General features: G+C 59.5%; 1 protein-coding gene across 4 annotated transcripts; it reads right to left on the bottom strand.

Moving 5' to 3' along the window:
- Positions 1-2,321: 2,321 nt before the first annotated feature.
- On the bottom strand, positions 2,322-17,231 carry SLC43A1 (solute carrier family 43 member 1). 4 transcript variants are annotated; one of them, XM_073346782.2, is made up of 15 exons: positions 16,969-17,231; positions 14,912-15,088; positions 13,464-13,647; positions 13,048-13,103; positions 12,364-12,440; positions 10,332-10,424; positions 10,000-10,133; positions 9,558-9,736; positions 6,913-7,059; positions 5,363-5,398; positions 4,731-4,869; positions 4,242-4,383; positions 3,954-4,027; positions 3,402-3,525; positions 2,322-2,528 (listed from the first exon to the last, which is right to left on the bottom strand). In XM_073346782.2, the coding sequence occupies exons 2-15, from the start codon at positions 15,063-15,065 to the stop codon at positions 2,334-2,336; spliced, it is 1,734 nt and encodes a 577-aa protein (XP_073202883.2). In that variant the 5' UTR covers positions 15,066-15,088; positions 16,969-17,231; the 3' UTR covers positions 2,322-2,333. The 4 variants fall into 4 exon arrangements, with proteins under 4 accessions (XP_073202883.2, XP_073202881.2, XP_078709248.1 ...); XM_073346780.2 differs by having other exon boundaries at positions 10,000-10,424; XM_078853122.1 differs by lacking the exons at positions 4,242-4,383; positions 9,558-9,736.
- Positions 17,232-17,783: the final 552 nt, after the last annotated feature.

Below are 17,783 nucleotides of genomic sequence, written 5' to 3'. Positions count from 1 at the left end.
TCCTTGCATTGAGCAGACACTGAATTCCAGCTCCTGGCATGTCGCCCGTTCCTGTCCCTCTGGGCTCCCTCGCTATGCCTTGACTGACCTCACGCCCTGGGTGTGCTCTCCACTGCAGCTGCTGCCGCTTTGCCACTAACCTTCTCTGCCAGCACTCTAAGCGCTTAGACACAGGAACCGGTGCAGAGCCAGCAGACCTGGCATTAACCCGCTGCCAGGATGATCTTGCTCTCTGATTCCTGCCTCTTGGCCCGTTTTTGATCTGGGGCAAGACTTGAGCCCCTGTTCCTTAGATGCCACCTCCCGAGGAGCCTTGTCCTGAGATTCCTGGAAGCCCCAAGAGAGATGGGATATCACTGGGGTGGGGCCCAGATCCCCTAGACACAATCACCACCAGGCCTCATATTTGCCTTTTTATTTCCTCTGAAACATATGAGCAGAACAATAAATTAAATCCCCCCCCCCCGGCTGTGGAGCACCAGCGATGGGGGAGGAGAGAGACAGTGGGGCTTACAGAGAGGAGGGGGGCAGGGGCCCATTCCCACCTCTTCCTGGCCAACCCCTTTACTGGCCCCCGGGAAGGGGATGCAGCACCACAGAGAATGGATGCAACGCCTCCATGGATGTCACTGGAAGGTGGCCAACTGTGGTTGCTCCCCAATGCTGCCCGGAATGACAGAGATAGCCTATGATTTCAAGCACCTCCCTTCAGTACTGCCAACCCAGCGCCTGCACCCATCCCCCGAGAAGGCCGCAGCCAGACTCAGAACCCACTGTTGGATCTGATCCACCCTTAGTACTATTTGTGGACATGGACGTTTGCTCTCTCCCAAATAAGAGATGAATAGGAGTACCTGAGAAATATGCACCCGGCAGCCACTCACCCCAGACACCTCCCAGGGACTGGTTCTGCTGGGGTGGGGTGGGATCCACAGCCACCATACACAGCGAGATAGCTTATAAAATAGGGGAGGGGAAACCTGATCAGCACTCCAGTGTCAGGAGACAAGAATCATAGCTACCATTGAGAACAGTCTAGAGCCATCCTCTTTGGAACCCCCTTTCAGGTAGTTGAAAGCAGCTATCAAATCCCCCCTCATTCTTCTCTTCTGCAGGCTAAACAATCCCAGCTCCCTCAGCCTCTCCTCATAAGTCATGTGTTCTAGACCCCTAATTATTTTTGTTGCCCTTCGCTGGACTCTCTCCAATTTATCCACATCCTTCTTGTAGTGTGAGGCCCAAAACTGGACACAAAACAGAATAGGTAACCATCAAGTGATCCATCTCCTGCTGCCCTAGGGTGACCAGATGAAATGAAGAAAATATCGGGACACATGGGGGAAGCAAAAAAAAAAAAAAAGCGGCCGGAGTTGATGAAGCAAAAAAAAAACGCCAGAGCGGCCAAAGCCGCAATATCAGGACAAATGGCGTCCCCACCGTGCATCGGTCGGAATGCGGGACAAAGACCTAAACATCGGGACAGTCCCTGTGCTGCCCATTCCCAGCTTCTGGTAAGCAGAGGCTAGCGACACCATCCCTACCCATTCTGACTAATAGCCATTGACGGACCTACCCTCCATGAATTTATCTAGTTCTTTTTTTATTAACCCTGTTAGTCTTAGCCTTCACAACATCCTCTGGCAGAGTTCCAGCAGGCTGACTGTGTGTTGTGTGGAGAAATACTTCCTTTCATTTGTTTTAAAAGAAACTTTATCAACAACCCAGTGTGAGCCAATGAGGGACATCCTAGCAGGGTGAGGAAATTTTTTGACCCCTCCATGTTAGCAGATAGGTGAAGGCTCAGTCAGGCAGGGCAGAGAGGGGGAAGTTGTGATTCAAACCCAGGACCTGGCAGCTACACAGTTTCCCCATCTATAACATGGGGGGAGGAGGGGAATTCTGATACTCACCCATCAGTTTGACAGATGAAAGTGGCTAGGTAAGTGCTAGAAATTATTATCCTGAATGCCCTGATCCAGCACCCCTTTCCATGGGGCAGATCTTTATGGGAAGGCGCGTCCTGATTTGGGGCTTAGGAGTGCACCCCGATCTTTGGTTAGCTATTTACAGCCATAGAGCTTTATAAAGTTCACTGCAAAAATATATAGATCTCTCTTTCTCTCTCTAGATATATATAAAAAAACTATTAGAAATTCGACGCAGCTCGGCTATTTCCATGGCTCCCGCGTATTGAAACCTACAAGTGTTTCTTTTTCCTGCTCTTAGTGTCTCATCCCATCTGTTCGGCAATCGTCTGATGAGCGGATCTGGCATTTTGTTCTATGTCACCCACGCTCTCCCCCCCGCCCCCCCCCCCCGTTCTCCAGCCCCCCCTATGCCTCAGTGTCATCAGCGCTCAGCATGCCATTGAGGGCCACGCCATCCTGGAGTTTGACTTGGGCACTCTCAGCCAGGTCCGGGATCTCTCTGAGCGTCGTCTGGTCCTGGAGCAGGGTGCGCCGGAAGTAGCAGAGGTAGAGAGGCAGCAGAAAGCCCAGGAGAGAGAAGATCAGGAGGCCAAAATTGACCTGCGGGGAGGAGGGGGGGTGCAAAGCAAGTGGGAGAGATTTGGAGGGGGGGAAAATCAGTGATTTCATCTCACAGCTGAGCTACCCACTCAGTGATTCAGCCACCAAAATATGTTCCTTCTCCACCCCCTATTAACTGCATGGCATGCTGGGAAAGGGGCCCGCTCCACAGCCCTGCACTCCTCCCCTGGGGGGGGCAAGACCTTTTTAGTGCCAACTGGGCAGCTTTGCCAATCTGGACACAGGCACCTGCCCCACCAGGGACTGTCCCACTCCAAGCCAGCCAGGCGCAGGGGCCAGCACTCCCTAGAGGGCAAAGACTCTGGGTCTTACCCCCCAAGCCAGTCAGTGACCCCATCCTGGGGTCAGATCAGAGCCAGTGCCTCGTAGAAGGGAAAGGCCCTATGTCCCATTCCCCTCTTCCCTGAGCCATCCTGTTCCTTCCACCCAGTATACCAAAAGATGCTCCTTTTCTCCAAGGGCAGGGAGGTCCCTGTGGCCCCTTCCAGGATGGTAGGAGGAGCCTGGGTCTAGCCCCACCCCTTACCTCTCCAGTGTCAGCTAATGCATTCAACTGGGGCAAATGGCAACCTCTGGTCTAACGGGGCCAGGTGCTCCACAGAGCCCCCTGCCCAGCCAGGGGAAAGGGCACCAGATCCAACCCCCCGCCCCAGCCTCCCTCACCCCTTGGTGGATCAGCCCCAGAGCAGGGCAGAGTCTAAGCCCTTGGGGGTGGGGTCAGGAACTGGTATTGCCCTGCCCCCTTGCCGTATGCTAGCTCCATGGGGTGGGGGCAGGGGCTCCCCAGCCTGAGGCCTGTGGGAAGGGGATCCCAGGACAGGGTTGGCCCCGGGTCATGGCCCTCTCACTTACCCAGAAGGGGTCGCCGGCCAGGGGCCCCACCACAACCATGAAGAGTGGCTGCTGCAGCAGAGCAAAGACGGCGCTGATCAGCGACTGCAGGCCAGTTAGAGTGCCAAAGTGACTGGACGGGAACCTGCAACCACAGGCCAAGCGGCCAATGAGGGCTCTGCCCACCTGGCGCTCCTTCCGGGTAACCAAAGTCCTAGGAGTGAGGCCCCCTTGATTAGTGACCCCCAAACCTCTCCCCTTGGCCCCAGCAGACAGGAGAACGAGAGGACTCAAGGGGGCAACCCCCCATCTCCCCTCCCGCCTGCCCCACATCCCAGCTGGTTTGTATCCCTCCCCCCATATATTTGGCCATCAAGAACAACTAACCCACACCGAACTCCATCAACCTTAGCCAGCTGGGCTTGGACCCCCAGGAAGATTAAGGAGGGAGGGAGACGGGGTCCCCAGCTACTGGGTCATGCCCCTGTGGGCATCCCCGGCCAGTGCTCCAGGACTGGGTGTGGCGGGGTATGCAGGAAGGTCGGGGCGGAGCTGGGGGGGGGGGCGACTCACACAGCCGCGTAGAGACCCCCGCAGGCGGAGTGGAAAAAGCCTCGCACCATGGTGTGAAGGACAAAGGTCAAAAACTGCAGAGAGAGAGAGAGAGAGAGAGAGAGAGATGGGGGCATCAGAACAGGGGATCAGCAGCAGACAATGACCATTGGGCCTGGGGCACAATGGGAAAGGTCAGGAGACTCAGTGCGGCACCAGCTCTGGCGGGCCATGGGGTGGGAGGGAGCAGGCCAGGGGCGGCACCTGCCTGGGGCACCATGGGGGAGCAGGGCAGAGTGCCAGCGGTACCTGCAGAGGTAGGTTGTTGATGAGGCAGGTGACCCCAAAGCCCCCCAGCAGCAGGTTGGTGAAGGTGAAGGCCCGGATGGCGTTGGTGAGCTTCTGGATCTTGCGGTAACGGGGCCTAGCAGGTGACTTCTCGGCCCTGGCGCTGGGAATGGCAGGGGAAGAGTCACCAGCCAGCCCAGCGGGGTCAGCGCCCTGGGGCATGAGCACCAGGATTCACACATACACACACCCGTCCCCCCAGCAGGGTCCATGACCCGGGCCACCAGTGTGAGGATTCACCCCCCAGCTTCCTCAGCAGAGTCCATGCCCCCGGGCATGAGAGACAGGATTCACCCCCCAGCAGCCCCACTAAGGTCTGCGCCCTGGGGCACCAGCACCAGGATTCGCACCCCCAGACCCCCAAGCTGGGTCTGCACCCCGAGGGACTAGTGCCAGGATTCACACTCCCAGCCCCTCAGCAGGGTCCATGCTCCGGGCACACACTCTCACCCAGCTGCTGCGATGGCACCCATGCCCAGCGGCCCGTCCACACAGTCCTGCATGCGCCAGTCCATCACGCAGCCGATGAAGGGGCAGGTGACGAGGCAGAGCAGCTGCATGACCCCGAAGACGGAGGCGTAGAACCCAACTGTCCATCAGGGAGACTGTGAGAACCCGGTGCCCAGGCCCCGCCCCCAACCCCACTGCCACGGAGACTCCCAGGCCCTGACCCCACGCCCATCAGAGCGGAGACCCCTGTGCCCAGTCCCCACCCCCAGTCCCTGATCAGAGAGGAGACCCTTATGCCCATGCCCATGCCCTTCCCCATCAGGGGGAGAACACCACACCCAGACCCCATCCTTCTGCCCTATAGGGGAGAACCCTGCCTGCAGGCTCCGCCCACACATCACCTGGGGAGGGCATCAGTGCATCGGCCACCCCATGTGGGAGACCCCACTTCCACTTTTTGCCCCACTGCGGACTGGGGCTCCCCAGTCTCTTGGCAGCTCCATAACTTGCCAGAGCTGGGGCCAGGGACAGGACTCTGGGATGCTCCACAGCACTGCCTCTCTCTCCACCCCGGCCTGGCTAGCAAGGCTGGAAGGGCAGGGCTGGCCTTGGCTACCCCCAGCCGCTCCTACCTGTGTCCTCGGCCTGCTCCATCCGCTCCTCCGGCACTAGAGTCAAAGAGGGGGAGAGACACAGACAGGGGATAAAGGGCCTGGAGAGAAGGTCCCCTCCCTCATCCTAGCTTATGTCCCTCCAACATCTTCTCCTCCCCACACCCAAACCCAGCTCCTCCTGCTGGCCTCTGCCTCCCCCTCCTACCCCAACTCCCCACACACACAGCTCCCTCTGTGCTCTATGCCCTCCTGTGATGAAGTGATGATTTTCTGAGATATTTTTATGCATGACTCAGTTTCCCTCGCTACTTGTGGGCACAAAAGGATTAAAAGAGGTTCTGGGGACAGGAGGTGTTGGGTCCCATAACAGCCTGGGGCCTGGCTCCACATCGATTGAGGGTCTGTAAAGCCAGTGGGAGCCCCAGCGATCCCTGGGATCCTCCTGCAGGTGGATGGACGAACTCAGCCCTTGGACAACAAACTGAGAGCCAGCTGGGCTGAGAGTTAGGGCAGGTTTGTGCTGAAAATCACATTGGCACAAAGAGTGGATGTGTCTGTGGCCAGAAGCCTGGCTTGCGCGGCCTCACTGAACAGAGCTCCCGGTGGAGCCAAGAGGCAGGGAGGCCGCGTGACTGGCCCTTAAGGAAGAGTGGGGCCCTCTGTGGGGCTCCTCCGAGGGACAGGGGAAACGTCAGGGCACAGTACGCACCCTGTGGGTCCATGAGAGCAGGCCCCCACCTAACGCCTCCACCTGGCCTATGTCCCCTTGTGACCAAGTGGAAATTTTGTACTATGTTTATGAGCCCTATGCATGCCACAGTTTCCCTGTGCTTTGATTGCTCTGCACAGGAGTACAAAGGATTAACCAGCTGTTCTTGGGGCAGAGCAAGAACCATGAGGTGTGGGTGTGTCCCGTGGCTGGCTGGGGTGGTACAAAGGGTAGGCAAAGGACTGGCGAAAACCAACCCACATCAATGGAGAATCCAGCAAGAGAGCGAGAACCCCAATGACCGTGCTGTTCACCCCAGCAGCCACCAGCCAGGAGGAGGGAGATATTCCCCTGGCCCTCAGATGGGAAGCAGCGCAAAGGCCCCAGAGGGAGAACAAAGGGGAAAGGAGGCTGGTGGCCAGGCCTCGGGGCTGACAAGGAGCCAGATGGAGATCGAGGCCATAACAGCTTGGCTGGCTAATTGCACCGGCGCTGGCCAGGCTGGACTATAGCTCAACCTTTGCCTCTCTGTGTTAACCCAAGGCCTTTCCGATGCCATGGGCAGGCGGGTAATACGCTGTTCCCCCGTGCCTGGGAAGGCTGCTGCTGTTGCTGCAGATATCACTGACAGTACAGCGCCCCAAAGGGCACAAACCTCCCGCAGGGGACTGGCTCAGCTGGATTCGCTGCAGGGAGCCACGGAGACAGACAGGGCTTGCTGGGGCCCTAGAGGCCATGGGCCTGCCCCTGTGGAACGAGGTGGGGCCTTGGGGGCCAAGGACTGGTGAGAGGTTGGGCATGGAGCAGAGCAGAGCCTGTGGATCCATGACACCCCACTGCACCCCTCTGCTCCCCTCACCGTCTTGGCCGCCGCCTGTCACCTGGAACTCCAGCATCTTGTTCATCGCTGCCATGTAGAAGATGACGCGCAGCTGGGTCATGCCCATGGTGATCAGGCTCCACAGGAAGATGGGGGAGCAGACACTGCGGCGGAAGGGGATCAAGTCTGCAGGTGGGGGCGGGGGCAGGGGCAGGGAGAAGGCAAGGAGGAGATGTCACTGTCTGCCCCAGACAACCCCCACATCTCCTCCACCAGACATGATAGTACCCACCATCAGAGACACCATCACCGCCACAGCCTCAGCCAGAGCCATCCCCACACTCCCCTCCCCGCAATTCCCGTCCCCCCGACAGCCTCACCCAGAGTCATCCTTACGCTCCCCTGACCGCAGCCCCCATCCCCCCAACAGCCTCAGCCAGAGTCATTCCCATGCTCTCCTCACCGCAGCCCCCATCACCCCCCTACAAACAGACAGGGGTGTCTGTCACAGCCCACCTCTTCTCTTGTATGTGGGAAAGGTGAATCTCAACACTGCTGGATTCTTGGCTTCTACTCCCAGCTCTGTGAGAGGGAGGAGTGGGGTCTAGTTACAGGGTGGAAGTCAGGACTCCTGGTTGTAGCCCAGCTTTGGTAGGTCAGTGGGATTTAGTGGTTGGGGCGGGGGGAGGGTGTTGTTGGAGCCAGGACTCCTGGGTTCTCTCCAACCTTGAGCCCAGTCTAGCAGCTGCGCAGGAGGCTGGCCGCGTGGGTGACTGCATGCTCCGTTCCCCCTGTGGGTTAGGGCCGCCCCAGATCCCGCAGGCAGAACCCAGCGCAACTTATCGGCGTCTGGCATATGGCCAGGGAAGGTCAGGCTCCCCGATCCCTCCAGCAGGTGGAGTCAGACACCCAGGCAGCGCCCCTTGGCCTGCAGAGTCACTGCCTGATGCAGTGGCCTTGCGCGGAGCAGCTGCCGGGCCATAAATTGGCAGGTTGGGGGCATAGCTGGCACCACCCACACACAGCTTGGGGAAGCCCCACGCACACACCACCTGCTGCCCCAGGCTGCACCTCCCAGCCTGGGAGAGCCCCTGCAGCACCCAGCCTGTTAGAGCTTGGCACCTCCCAGGCTGGGAGAGCCCTGCACCTCCCTACGGTGCCCTGTACCCCCAGCCTAGGAGAGCCCTGCACTCAGTGCTGGGTTTACAATGGAGCCGGGCCCATGCTCAGAAGGGGCCCTGGCCTGCTCCATTTGCACTGTGCCCCGAGACCCCACTGGCTCCCTGCCCACCACTTGCTCATTTCAGCCTGCCCACTGGCTGGCCGAGGGCTCCTCTCCATCCTCATCCCCAGCCCCCTGCTTCTCTCTGCCCCCGGCTGGCCTCCAGTGCATCTCTGGCTCCGAGCAGTCTCTGCTTCCCACCACCTGTGCGGCCCCGCATGTCTCCCCACAGCTGAGCCGCCTGGGACTGGTGCAAAAGCCTGGCCAGTCTCAGGTCTCAGCCGGTGCGGGGGGATGACAGTGGTGGGGAGAGGGGGTCTGGTGGGCCTCTCCAGGCAAGTGGGTCCTCAGGGAGCCCAGCCGGGGCAGGTCCTGTTTGGCTGATCGCGCCACTCCCAAGGGGCCAGAGCGATTCCCGGACCTGGGACCAGCTCTGGCTGAGCTGACAGTTCAGCCTGGCAGACAGCCACCTCCCAGCAGGGCTGGTGAGCGCGGCCAGAAGGCAGGGCGTGGGGGAGTGGGTCTCTCTCTGTGGCGGTGCTGGGCTGTAAGGGGGCAGGGAAGATGTGTGTGTTGGGGCACTAGGAGTGGGGGTTCTACGGGGGGTGCAGGGCACTTGTGATGGGGTTCTGGGCAGGGGTGGTGTTGTGCAAGGCGCTGTGCATTTATGGAGGGGTGGAGAGGGCACTGGGCATAGTGGATCCAGGGGAGCCCTGGCCATAGGGAGTCGGGAAGTGTTGGTTGGGGGGGGCTGTGTGGCACAGCATGGGCCCACCCCACGAGGAAAAGGGGTATGCTGGCAGCACAGGGCCAGGCAGGCCACTGTGCGCCTGGCAACTGCTGGTTTGTAAATAGTGCCCTCGCACTGGGCTGGGTGGAGCAGGGCCGCCCCTGCCATGCCATGTCCCATTGCCCATGGCTGGCCTTGCTCTAGGGACTGACCTCCCCGCGCCATGCTCCATTGCCTTCATGGGGGCCTACAGATATGTTTGGTGCTGGGCCCACAAAAGGTTAATCTGGCCCTGCCTGCACTGCACCCCCATGCAATCCTAGCCTGGGAGAGCCCTGCAACTCCCTACAGTTTCCTGTAGCCGCAGCCTGGGAGAGCCCCGCACCTGCCCGCACCCCCCAGCCTGACAGAACCCCTTCACACACACTGCTCCCCGTGGGGGTGTCAGACCCTCAGACACTCTTGGGTGGCCCTGTCATACTGCCGTCCTCAGGAAGCGCTGCCTCCCACCTTGGCAAAGCCCTTCCCCCTTAACACCTTGAACCTCCCCCCCACACACTCTGGGGAAGCCCAGCAGCCCCCAAACCCTGCCCACCCGGGGCGCACACAGCCCAGCAGGGAGCGCTGCAGCAGGACTTCCCTCACCCAGAGACCCTGCCCTCTGCAAGGTACCCTGAGATCTGCCCCCATGGGTGCTGGGGCCACCCCAGGCTGGGTCCAGCTGGCACTCACACTCGGCAGGCATCGTGGCCCCATGGCACAGGTCCTGCGTGGATGGGCAAAGCTCCTTGCCCTCCTGCGGGCACAGCCCCTTCTGGCTCAGGCGCTGCCCCACGGTGGTGACATGGGTGTAGAACCGATCGCCTGTCACCCTGTGATCCAGTGCCAGCCCGCTCAGCTTGATCTTCTTCCTGACCCAGGAAAGGGGGGGTGAGAGGAGAACCAGCGCCCCCTGCTGGGGGAGACCTACCACTGCCCCCCATTGCACCCCCTGCTGCAGGAGACCAGCCACTGTCCCCATAGCGCCGCCTGCTAGGGGAGACCTGCCACTAACACCTGGTAGGAGAAGCTGAAGCTGGAGTAGCCGGGAGCTCCCCCCATAGCCAGTGCCCCCGCCCTGCTCCCTACAGCGCCCCCTGCTGGGAAAGGCTGGAGCTCCCCCACCCTCACTCACGTGTAGTTCGCCTCCTCGGGTGCCGGGAAGGACTCCTTGGGCCAGTTGACCAGGCAGTTGAGGAAGATGAGGCAGGCCAGGCCTGACCAGGTCAGCATAATGGCAATGAAGGAGACGCCAGCGTCGTAGATCAGCTGGGAACAGGGGAGCAGGAGGTTAGGGGGGCGGATGTGGACAGGGAGGATCTGGCTGGCCTCTTGGGCAGGGGTCACCCCGATACCCCTGATTTCTCCCCACGTAACCCAGGGGTGCTGATAGCTCTCTGTGAGCCCCCCAGTCCAGCAGCCCAGGCCACCCACTGCTCTAGGGCAGGAAGAGGGGGTTGAACCTGCCTTGACTGCGGGGAAGGTGACGGCCGAGGAGGCGTAGGAGCCAATCATCAGTGCCATGAAGGTGGAGCGCAGGTTCCCAAACATGTTGGGCAGCTGGGGAGGACACAGAGCAGAGAGGTTAGTGGGGGGAGAGGCACGGGGGGGTGAGGGACAGCTCCCTCCCCCTCCAGCCCATGGACACCACTTCTCCCTGCTGTAGGCCCCTCCCCGGGCCCGGCTCAGGCCCACTTGCCCTGAGGGGCCCAGCTCTCCTCAGGCCTGGGGTAGCCGTTTCCCTTTGACCCCCGGTGAGGGGGGTGTCTCACTAGGGGAGCAGCGGGTGGGGGAAGGGGAGAGGAGATCTGGATTCCCCCTGGGGAGGGATCCTAGATACAGGGTTAGGGTGCCATGGGGGAGGGTTAGGGCTGGATCCCACTCTGGACAGTGTCGGGGCCCCATGGGGAAGGGGATCAGGGCTGTTCTTCCCCTCCCACAGATACAGCTGCAAGCAGCAGGGCACCTTGGTTTAGTAAACAGGCCAGCACGTGGTTGGGGCCCTAGCCCAGCTCCAACACGTGCCCTGCCTCCCATCCCCTCAGCAAGGGGGTGTGCCCCACGATCCTGCCTTCCTATTGGCTGCCCAGCTACCTGCCCAGGTCACGTGACTGCTGGCAGGTGGGGGGGCGGGGCTGTGCCTGTGCCAAGATGCAACATGACCCCACAGGGGTGGGGAGTGTGTAACCCCTCATATGCTGGATGGAGAGATTCCCCTCCCCTGACCCAGGCAGTGCCCCATGCCAGAGGCTGCAGCACTGCCCACTCTGCTCTGCTCTGCCCATATAGAGCAGTTCCCATCCCTTTGCCAAGGTCACCTGGCAGCCCGGCCTTGAGAGCTCGCTGGCACCCAATGCTGCCACACTTCCCCACTCAGAGTGCTGCATGCAGCGTGTGCACAACCCCCAGGTCAGACCCCATCACAGAGAGGGCAGCGTGCGGGCTCATGCTGGCAGCTGGCATGTGGATATGGCCCCCAAGAACACCCCAGACCAGTTCCACCAACTGGGGACCCAGCCCCGCCCCCAATGGAAACCCTGCAGCGACATTCCCGCCAACCGGCCTTCTCTGTGTGCCCAGAACCGCAGTGCCCAGCTGCGCACCCCCCAGAAACCAACACAGACAGGAGCATTCAGCATGGGGCGAACACAGCCCCAGCTGCCACCTGACCCAAGCGGGCGCACAAGGCCCTCCTGTGCCAGGCTCAGAGCTTGGCCCTGTCCCCACCCCACAGGGCAACCAGCCCCACCCAGCCACGCTGGGTGCCGGGCCAGTGCCCCTGCCCCACCGGACAAGCCACCAGTCGGGCCCATGCAGAGGAAGCCAGGAGGCAGATGGCTCAGAGCCTGGCCCAGAGCGATGGGAGCCGTGGACGTGGAAGGCAGGCGAGTGGCACATCAGCCCGAAGCAATGAGGGGAGAGCATGCTGAGCCTGGGAGATGGCGAGAGACAGCACAGAGCCCCCTGCCAGTGAGCACGACGTTTCGCACTCCCCCACACACACACACACTGGGGACCCAGGCTGGGCCCCACCCTGAAAGCTGGGTGCTTCGCCACGCTCCTGAACCAAACCTCACATGGGGCAGGAGTGGCTGAGTGAGCTGTGACGCCTCCATTCTTGGGCACAGGCCTCCTCAGCGGGGCAGGGCACAGCAGGGAGTCGTGGAGACCCAAAAACAGGCAGGGGAGCTAGTCACTCCCCTGCCATGTGACTCCAGGCCAGGGTCCTGTCATGCCACCTGCCTCCTCGGTACTCAGCTGTGGGGTTCAGGCCCCCACGGCAAGACCTGGGAGGAGACCAGGGCACTGACCCCTGTGGGCATCAAAGGGGGAGCCTTGGGACCAAAGATATTTTGTGCCCCTGGGGAGGGCTGGCATGCTACCTCTTCCTCCCCTCTGCTCCCCCCAGCCAGCCTTCCCAAGGGGCTCAGCACTCCCTCCTGCCCCACAGGGACAAGCACAGCCCCTCTTCCCAGGGGGGCACAGATCCCACACTCACCGTCAGCGAGGTGAATGTCAGGCAGATACCCCCGAAGCCATTCAGGGACAGGCCGAGGAAAATCAGTGGGGAGAGAACTGGGGGAGAGAGAGATGGGGAGAGTAGATGAGTCTGAGCTGGAGAACTTGAAAGACTGGAGAGCAGAGGACCACAGGGCTGGGGGAGGGATAGCTCAGTGGTTTGAGTATTGGCCTGCTAAACCCAGGGTTGTGAGTTCAATCCCTGAGGGGGCCATTCAGGGATCTGGGGCAAAAATTGGGGACTGGTCCTGCTTTGAGCAGGGGGTTGGAATAGATGACCTCCTGAGGTCCCTTCCAACCCTGATATTCTATGATTCTATGACAGGAGTGCGGGGCTGGGGATTTGGGGAGAAAGGAGAGCAGGGCTAGTGTTTGGCGGGGGACAGGAGAGCGGAGGAGCGTGGGGCCGAGGATTTGGGGAGATGGGAGAGCAGAGGGGCACAGAGCTGGGTGTTTGGGGCATGGCAGAGCAGAGGAGCACAGGGCTGGGGTATTGGGAGACTGGGGAGCAGAGGAGCGCAGGGCTGGGAGACTAGGGGACGGCAGAAAGCAAGATAAGCAGTGGAGATGGGGGGACTGTGTCAGTGGAGATATGGATCGGCTTCAGGAAACAGGTTGGGGAGACAGAGGGGTGGGGAGCTGTGGGAAGGGGCCCTCACCTCACCTGGGGGGTTGTAGGCAGCCAGGGCCATCACAGCACAGGAGACAGCAAAGCTGAAACTACAGGGACACAGGGTAGTAATCAGCATCCCCTATGGCCCTTCCCCAACCCTGGGATCCCTCCATCCCCATGGCCATCTCCCACAGTGCCCCCAACCTTGAGATCTAGCCACCCTAAGCATATCCCTGAGCCCCCCCCCCCTCCCCCCGACAGGACCAAGCCTCCCCCATGGGCACCTCCTGCACCCCCCACCTTGGGACATCCCCAGTAGACACCTCCCCCTCCATTTACCTTGTCCCAGCCACTTCTCCCATCTTAGGACCCAGCCCTGTTTCCTCAGGGCCACAGCTCCCAATCCATGGGCCCCGCTTCCACACACCCCCACCCAGGGGGTTCCTGACCCCCAGACTCCCCCGCACCTGCCGAGGAGGCGGAGGGGCCGGGGCCCCAGACGGTCCATGAGCACCCCCAGGGGCAGGGTGGCAGCGCTTAGCAGGAAGGACCCAATGGTGAAGCCCAGGTTCAGCATCTCCTCCTGCTCCACGCAGCTAGGCCAGTGGTTGGGGGGCAGCTCCAGAGCCGAGCCGTTGGTTCCGTTTTCACCTGGGGACATTTGCAGTGTCAGACCAGCCCCCCCCCCACTCACCCTGACCCCCCTTGCCCCAGGGCCGTACCCACCTCTCACTCCATGACTGAGGCAGGGGCCCCTGGCGGAAGCTATTTGGGGGGAAGCACAGAGTCTCGTCAGGGAGCAAGAAGGCTCATGCGGGGCAGGAAAGCTCTCAGTGGAGGAACAGGAGGCAAGAGGTTTCATGAGATTTAAGCAGAACTCTCAATGGGGGCAACAGAGTCTCTATGAGGGTTGAGGGGGCCCTATGGGGGATAAGGGGCAAAGGGGGAGCAGGGGGCTGTCAGGGGGAGGGTCAGGGTTCCCATGGGGAAACAGGAGGCAAGGGGGGATGGGAGGGGCAGGGGTTCCCATGCAGGGAGCAGGATCCCATTGGGGGCAGGAGTGAAGTAGAGGTGTCCCTGCGGGTCTCCAGCCTCCCAGCCCTGGCTCAGGAATGCTGTACGGCATCACGCCTGGCAGGGTCTGTGACAAGCGCCGGTCTTGCTGTCACCCTGTCCACAAGCATGCTGCAGCCCCATGGGGTGAATGTCAGGGGGGCCAAGGCAGGATGTGTCCCTGCACAGCCTGGCACAGGGCAGACATGTACATCAGTGCCCAGGGCCCACTGAGGGGGGCCTGGCCTGGCCTGGCCCTAAGCAGCTGGGGTCAGTGGGAGGAGCCAGAGGCATGGTGCCTGTCAATCCCCCACAGGTCCGTCTGTGCCTCCCCGGGCTGTGTCTGGCTGGCTGTGCCTCGTGCCAGGCAGAGGACCCAGACCCTGTCAGATCCATCCACCCCGCCGGGTCTGCCCACCCGCCTGCAATGAGGGGCCAGAACCAGCCCGGCTGATCTGGGGAGGAACCCAGCTATGTGGGGCCTCTGGCAGGGACTGAGCCCCAGCCATGCCCCAAACACACCCACATTCCCCCATTCCACCATCTTCCTGTGGCTCCTCCCACCCCATCTCAGCTCTGCCCCATCTCATCTCAGGCTCTACCCGTCCCCTGCTTGGCCACACCTGTCCACATCTCAGCTCCTCCTCGGATTGCCCACTCCCACTGCTTCCCTTTGCCCTCCATTCCTCATATCATCCCCCACTCCTCTGCTGATTGGCCCCTCCCATTTTATTGTTGTCCTTCCTTTTTCATGTTTGGCCCCTCCCACTTTCTCTTTGACCTTCCTCTCTCGTCTCCAGCTTGGTCCCTCCCACTCTCTCACTCAACCCCACTCACTTTCCCTGGGCCCCTCCCCTCTCACCTGTGCACATGTGGGAGTAGAAGCCCTCATGCTTGAGCATGATGAGCAGGGAGCCCCAGCCCAGCAGCACGGCGGAGAAGAAGAGGTTCTCCAGTACGGCGGTGCATGCCATCCACCAGCGCCGATGGTACGCCTGCTGCAGAGTCAGTGCCATCCTGGCTCCACTGGGGCCACAGGCTGAGGACACAGAATGACTGGCTCATTCTTTGCCCCTCCCGTCCCCTGCTTGCCCGCTCCCACTTTCTCTCCTTGCCCCTCCCCTCTCTAAATAAATGGTAAAGCATAGGAGGGGGGTGCTGCAGAGATCTGGTCTTATTTAACCTCTGCCGTACCAGTCTGGAAGAGGGAGTAAACAGCATAGTATCCATCTGTCAAAGAGACTTACCTGGCCTGTAGTGTCTGAGCCCCTCAATGCCTTTGTAGCCTCACACAGACAGGCCAATTATCCATTTTGTACAGATGGGGAAAACTGAGGTACAGAAAAGCCAAGTGACCTGCCCACGTCTGTGGCAGAGCAAGGAACTGAACCTAGGTCTACTCAGTCCCAGGCTAGCACCCTAACCACTGGGCCATCCTTCCTCCTATTGAAAGTAACAGATGCTATGAGCCAGGCCAGGGAAATACCCACCAGGCTGGGAGAGCTAGTCCACCTGGGCAGGAAATGGAGACTGGCTGTTTTTATAGATCTGCTCTAGCTCAGCAGTGTTTGCAGGGTCGTTGTAGCTGTGCTGGTCTCTGTAGAGCTGGAAAACTGGACAGAAGTTGATCCAATGAGCGGGGTTACCTCACCTACCTGGTCTCTCTCTTTCAAACACAGACTCAGTCAAGGCAGCTGGAGGTCAGACGAGCGGTTCACAGTGGGCCGGTCTGGCCTTGGGATCTGTGACTCTCAAATACCAACACGGGATTTCACATGGGAAAGCCAGTGCTTGATTTGTAACGAAAGAGTTGCCAGGCTCAAGCAATTGTTTTGCTTTCTTAACTGACACAGCAAACTCAGAGGTGTGGGGGCTATGATCTGCCAAGCCCAGCAATGTGGGGGCTATGATCTGCCAAGCTCTGAGGTGCCGGGGCTGAGCCCTGGCATAAATTAAGCACTGGGGAAAGCGGCAGCCAATCCAGTTGGAACAACCCGATCCCAAAGCCAGGCGCCCCCCCACCGGGGCTGAGGGCAGAGACTTTGAAAGAGACCAAGGTGGGGGAGTGGGGCAGCGCTCCCCGAAATGAGGCACAAGTTTGGAAGCTGGAGTGAAGAGGCCGGAGCAACATGGGGCTGGAAACCACGCCATCCCAGCCAGGCTTGCCCTTGGCCTGGTGCTGGGGCTGATCCTACATGGGGCTCATTTCCAAGGGGAGACAAAATGTTTGGAACTCTGTTGAGTTTGCAAATCTCCAAAGGTGGGATGAGAGAACATTAAGAAAGAGGAATTTAGGTGGGAAAATGGCTTCAAAGGGGAATAGCCCCCTGGGGGAAGAGCCAGGAGCCCTGTCGCTCCCTTACAGGGGGATGGATCCAGCCAAAGATTTGTTCCCTGGGGGAAGATCAGCCCCTAGACCAACCCGTGTACCTGAGGGGCTTGCCCTGCCCCTGGGCTGTCCCACAACCCCCTGGCGGGAGTGGAGGTGCTAGGCCTTCCCCAGCTGCCAGGATTCTCATGTCAGGCTTCTCTGGCAGCACTCTGGGGTACCCCCATCGCAGGGGTCTCCTCTCCAATGCCCCTGTATCCCTCCAACATCCCAGCTCTGTAATCGACTCAAGCATCCTCTTCAGCATGGCTTCCCACCACCCGGCAGCCTCCGTGAGTCCCCCTCACCTTCTCTTCCTGTTCCAGCACAGCCAGCCACATGGCCCTACCCCTCCCCAAAAATAGCCCAGAGTCAATACAGGGCTGGGCTGGGCCCGGCCTGGCTGACCTGCCACGTGGACCGCACAACGATCGCTTTGCCCCAGTCTCACACGTGTGACACACTCCAGTCCCCTTGGCCCAGCTGGCCCCCTCCCCAGCCACCACCTCCCCTCACACCGCTCCCCCTTGGCACCTCCCACCCAAACTTACCCTCCTGAAGAAAAGGGTCGGGGCTGGGGGGAGGCCCAGCTCGGTGATCCCGGGGCAGGGAGAGGTTGAGCAAACTCTCCCTCTGCCTCAAGCCACTGGCTAAGCGGGTTGTTTTTTTTTGCCTGCTGTTTGCTAACAGCTGGGGTTACAAACGGCTCCGGAGTTGAAGAGCGCTTGTGTGTGTCTAGCAGTGCAGGAAGTGAAAAGAGCATGTGCCTGTCTGCTTTATAAGGGCATCAACTCTGCATATGTGTTTGAGAAAGAGAGAGCAAGAGCCAGGAGATGGATAAGAAGAATAAGGAAATATGAAGGAGCTAAAAAGGCAAAGAACAAAATAAAGAGGGAATTGAAAAATGAATAAAAGAATGAATGAGTTAAAGAAAGACTGAAAGAATGAAAGAACTAATGAGCAAAGAAAGAGTGAATTAAAGAAAGACCAAATTAAAAAAAGAACAGGCAAAAAATGAATTGAAGGAGGAAAGAAAGAATCAGTGAAAGAATTAAAGAAGGAAACGTGAAAAAAAGAATGAACTGAAGGAAAGAATGTATGAGTGAAAAAATTAATTAAAGAAAAAAACAGCAATGAAGAACAAATTGAAGGAGGAAAGACAGAATGAGCGAAAGCATTAAAGAATGAATGAAAGAAGAAATGAAAGAACAAACTAAAGAAGGAAAGAATGGGTGAAAAAGAATGAATTCAAGAAAAAACAAGCAAAAAATGAATTGGAGGAAATTCAGTGTTGATAAATGCAAAGTAATGCACACAGAAAACATAACCCCAATTCTACATACAAAATGATGGGGTCTAAATTAGT

This window comes from Lepidochelys kempii, chromosome 6 (genome assembly GCF_965140285.1).
Source record: "Lepidochelys kempii isolate rLepKem1 chromosome 6, rLepKem1.hap1, whole genome shotgun sequence".
NCBI classification, from domain to species: domain Eukaryota; kingdom Metazoa; phylum Chordata; order Testudines; family Cheloniidae; genus Lepidochelys; species Lepidochelys kempii.
Note: the sequence above shows the minus strand (reverse complement) of the source record. Positions and strands in the feature narration are given on the sequence as shown.

What these genes read in the sequence shown, in the direction of transcription:
- SLC43A1 (XM_073346780.2), bottom strand. Translation starts at nt 15,065, where the DNA reads ATGGCACTGACTCTGCAGCAGGCGTACCATCGGCGCTGGTGGATGGCA. An exon ending in GGCCACGATGCCTGCCGAGT is followed by an intron (nt 7,060 to 9,557) that starts GTGAGTGCCAGC and finishes CCCCACCTGCAG; the next exon opens with ACTTGATCCCCTTCCGCCGC. An exon ending in GGGGGTCTCTACGCGGCTGT is followed by an intron (nt 3,526 to 3,953) that starts GTGAGTCGCCCC and finishes CTGTGGTTGCAG; the next exon opens with GTTCCCGTCCAGTCACTTTG.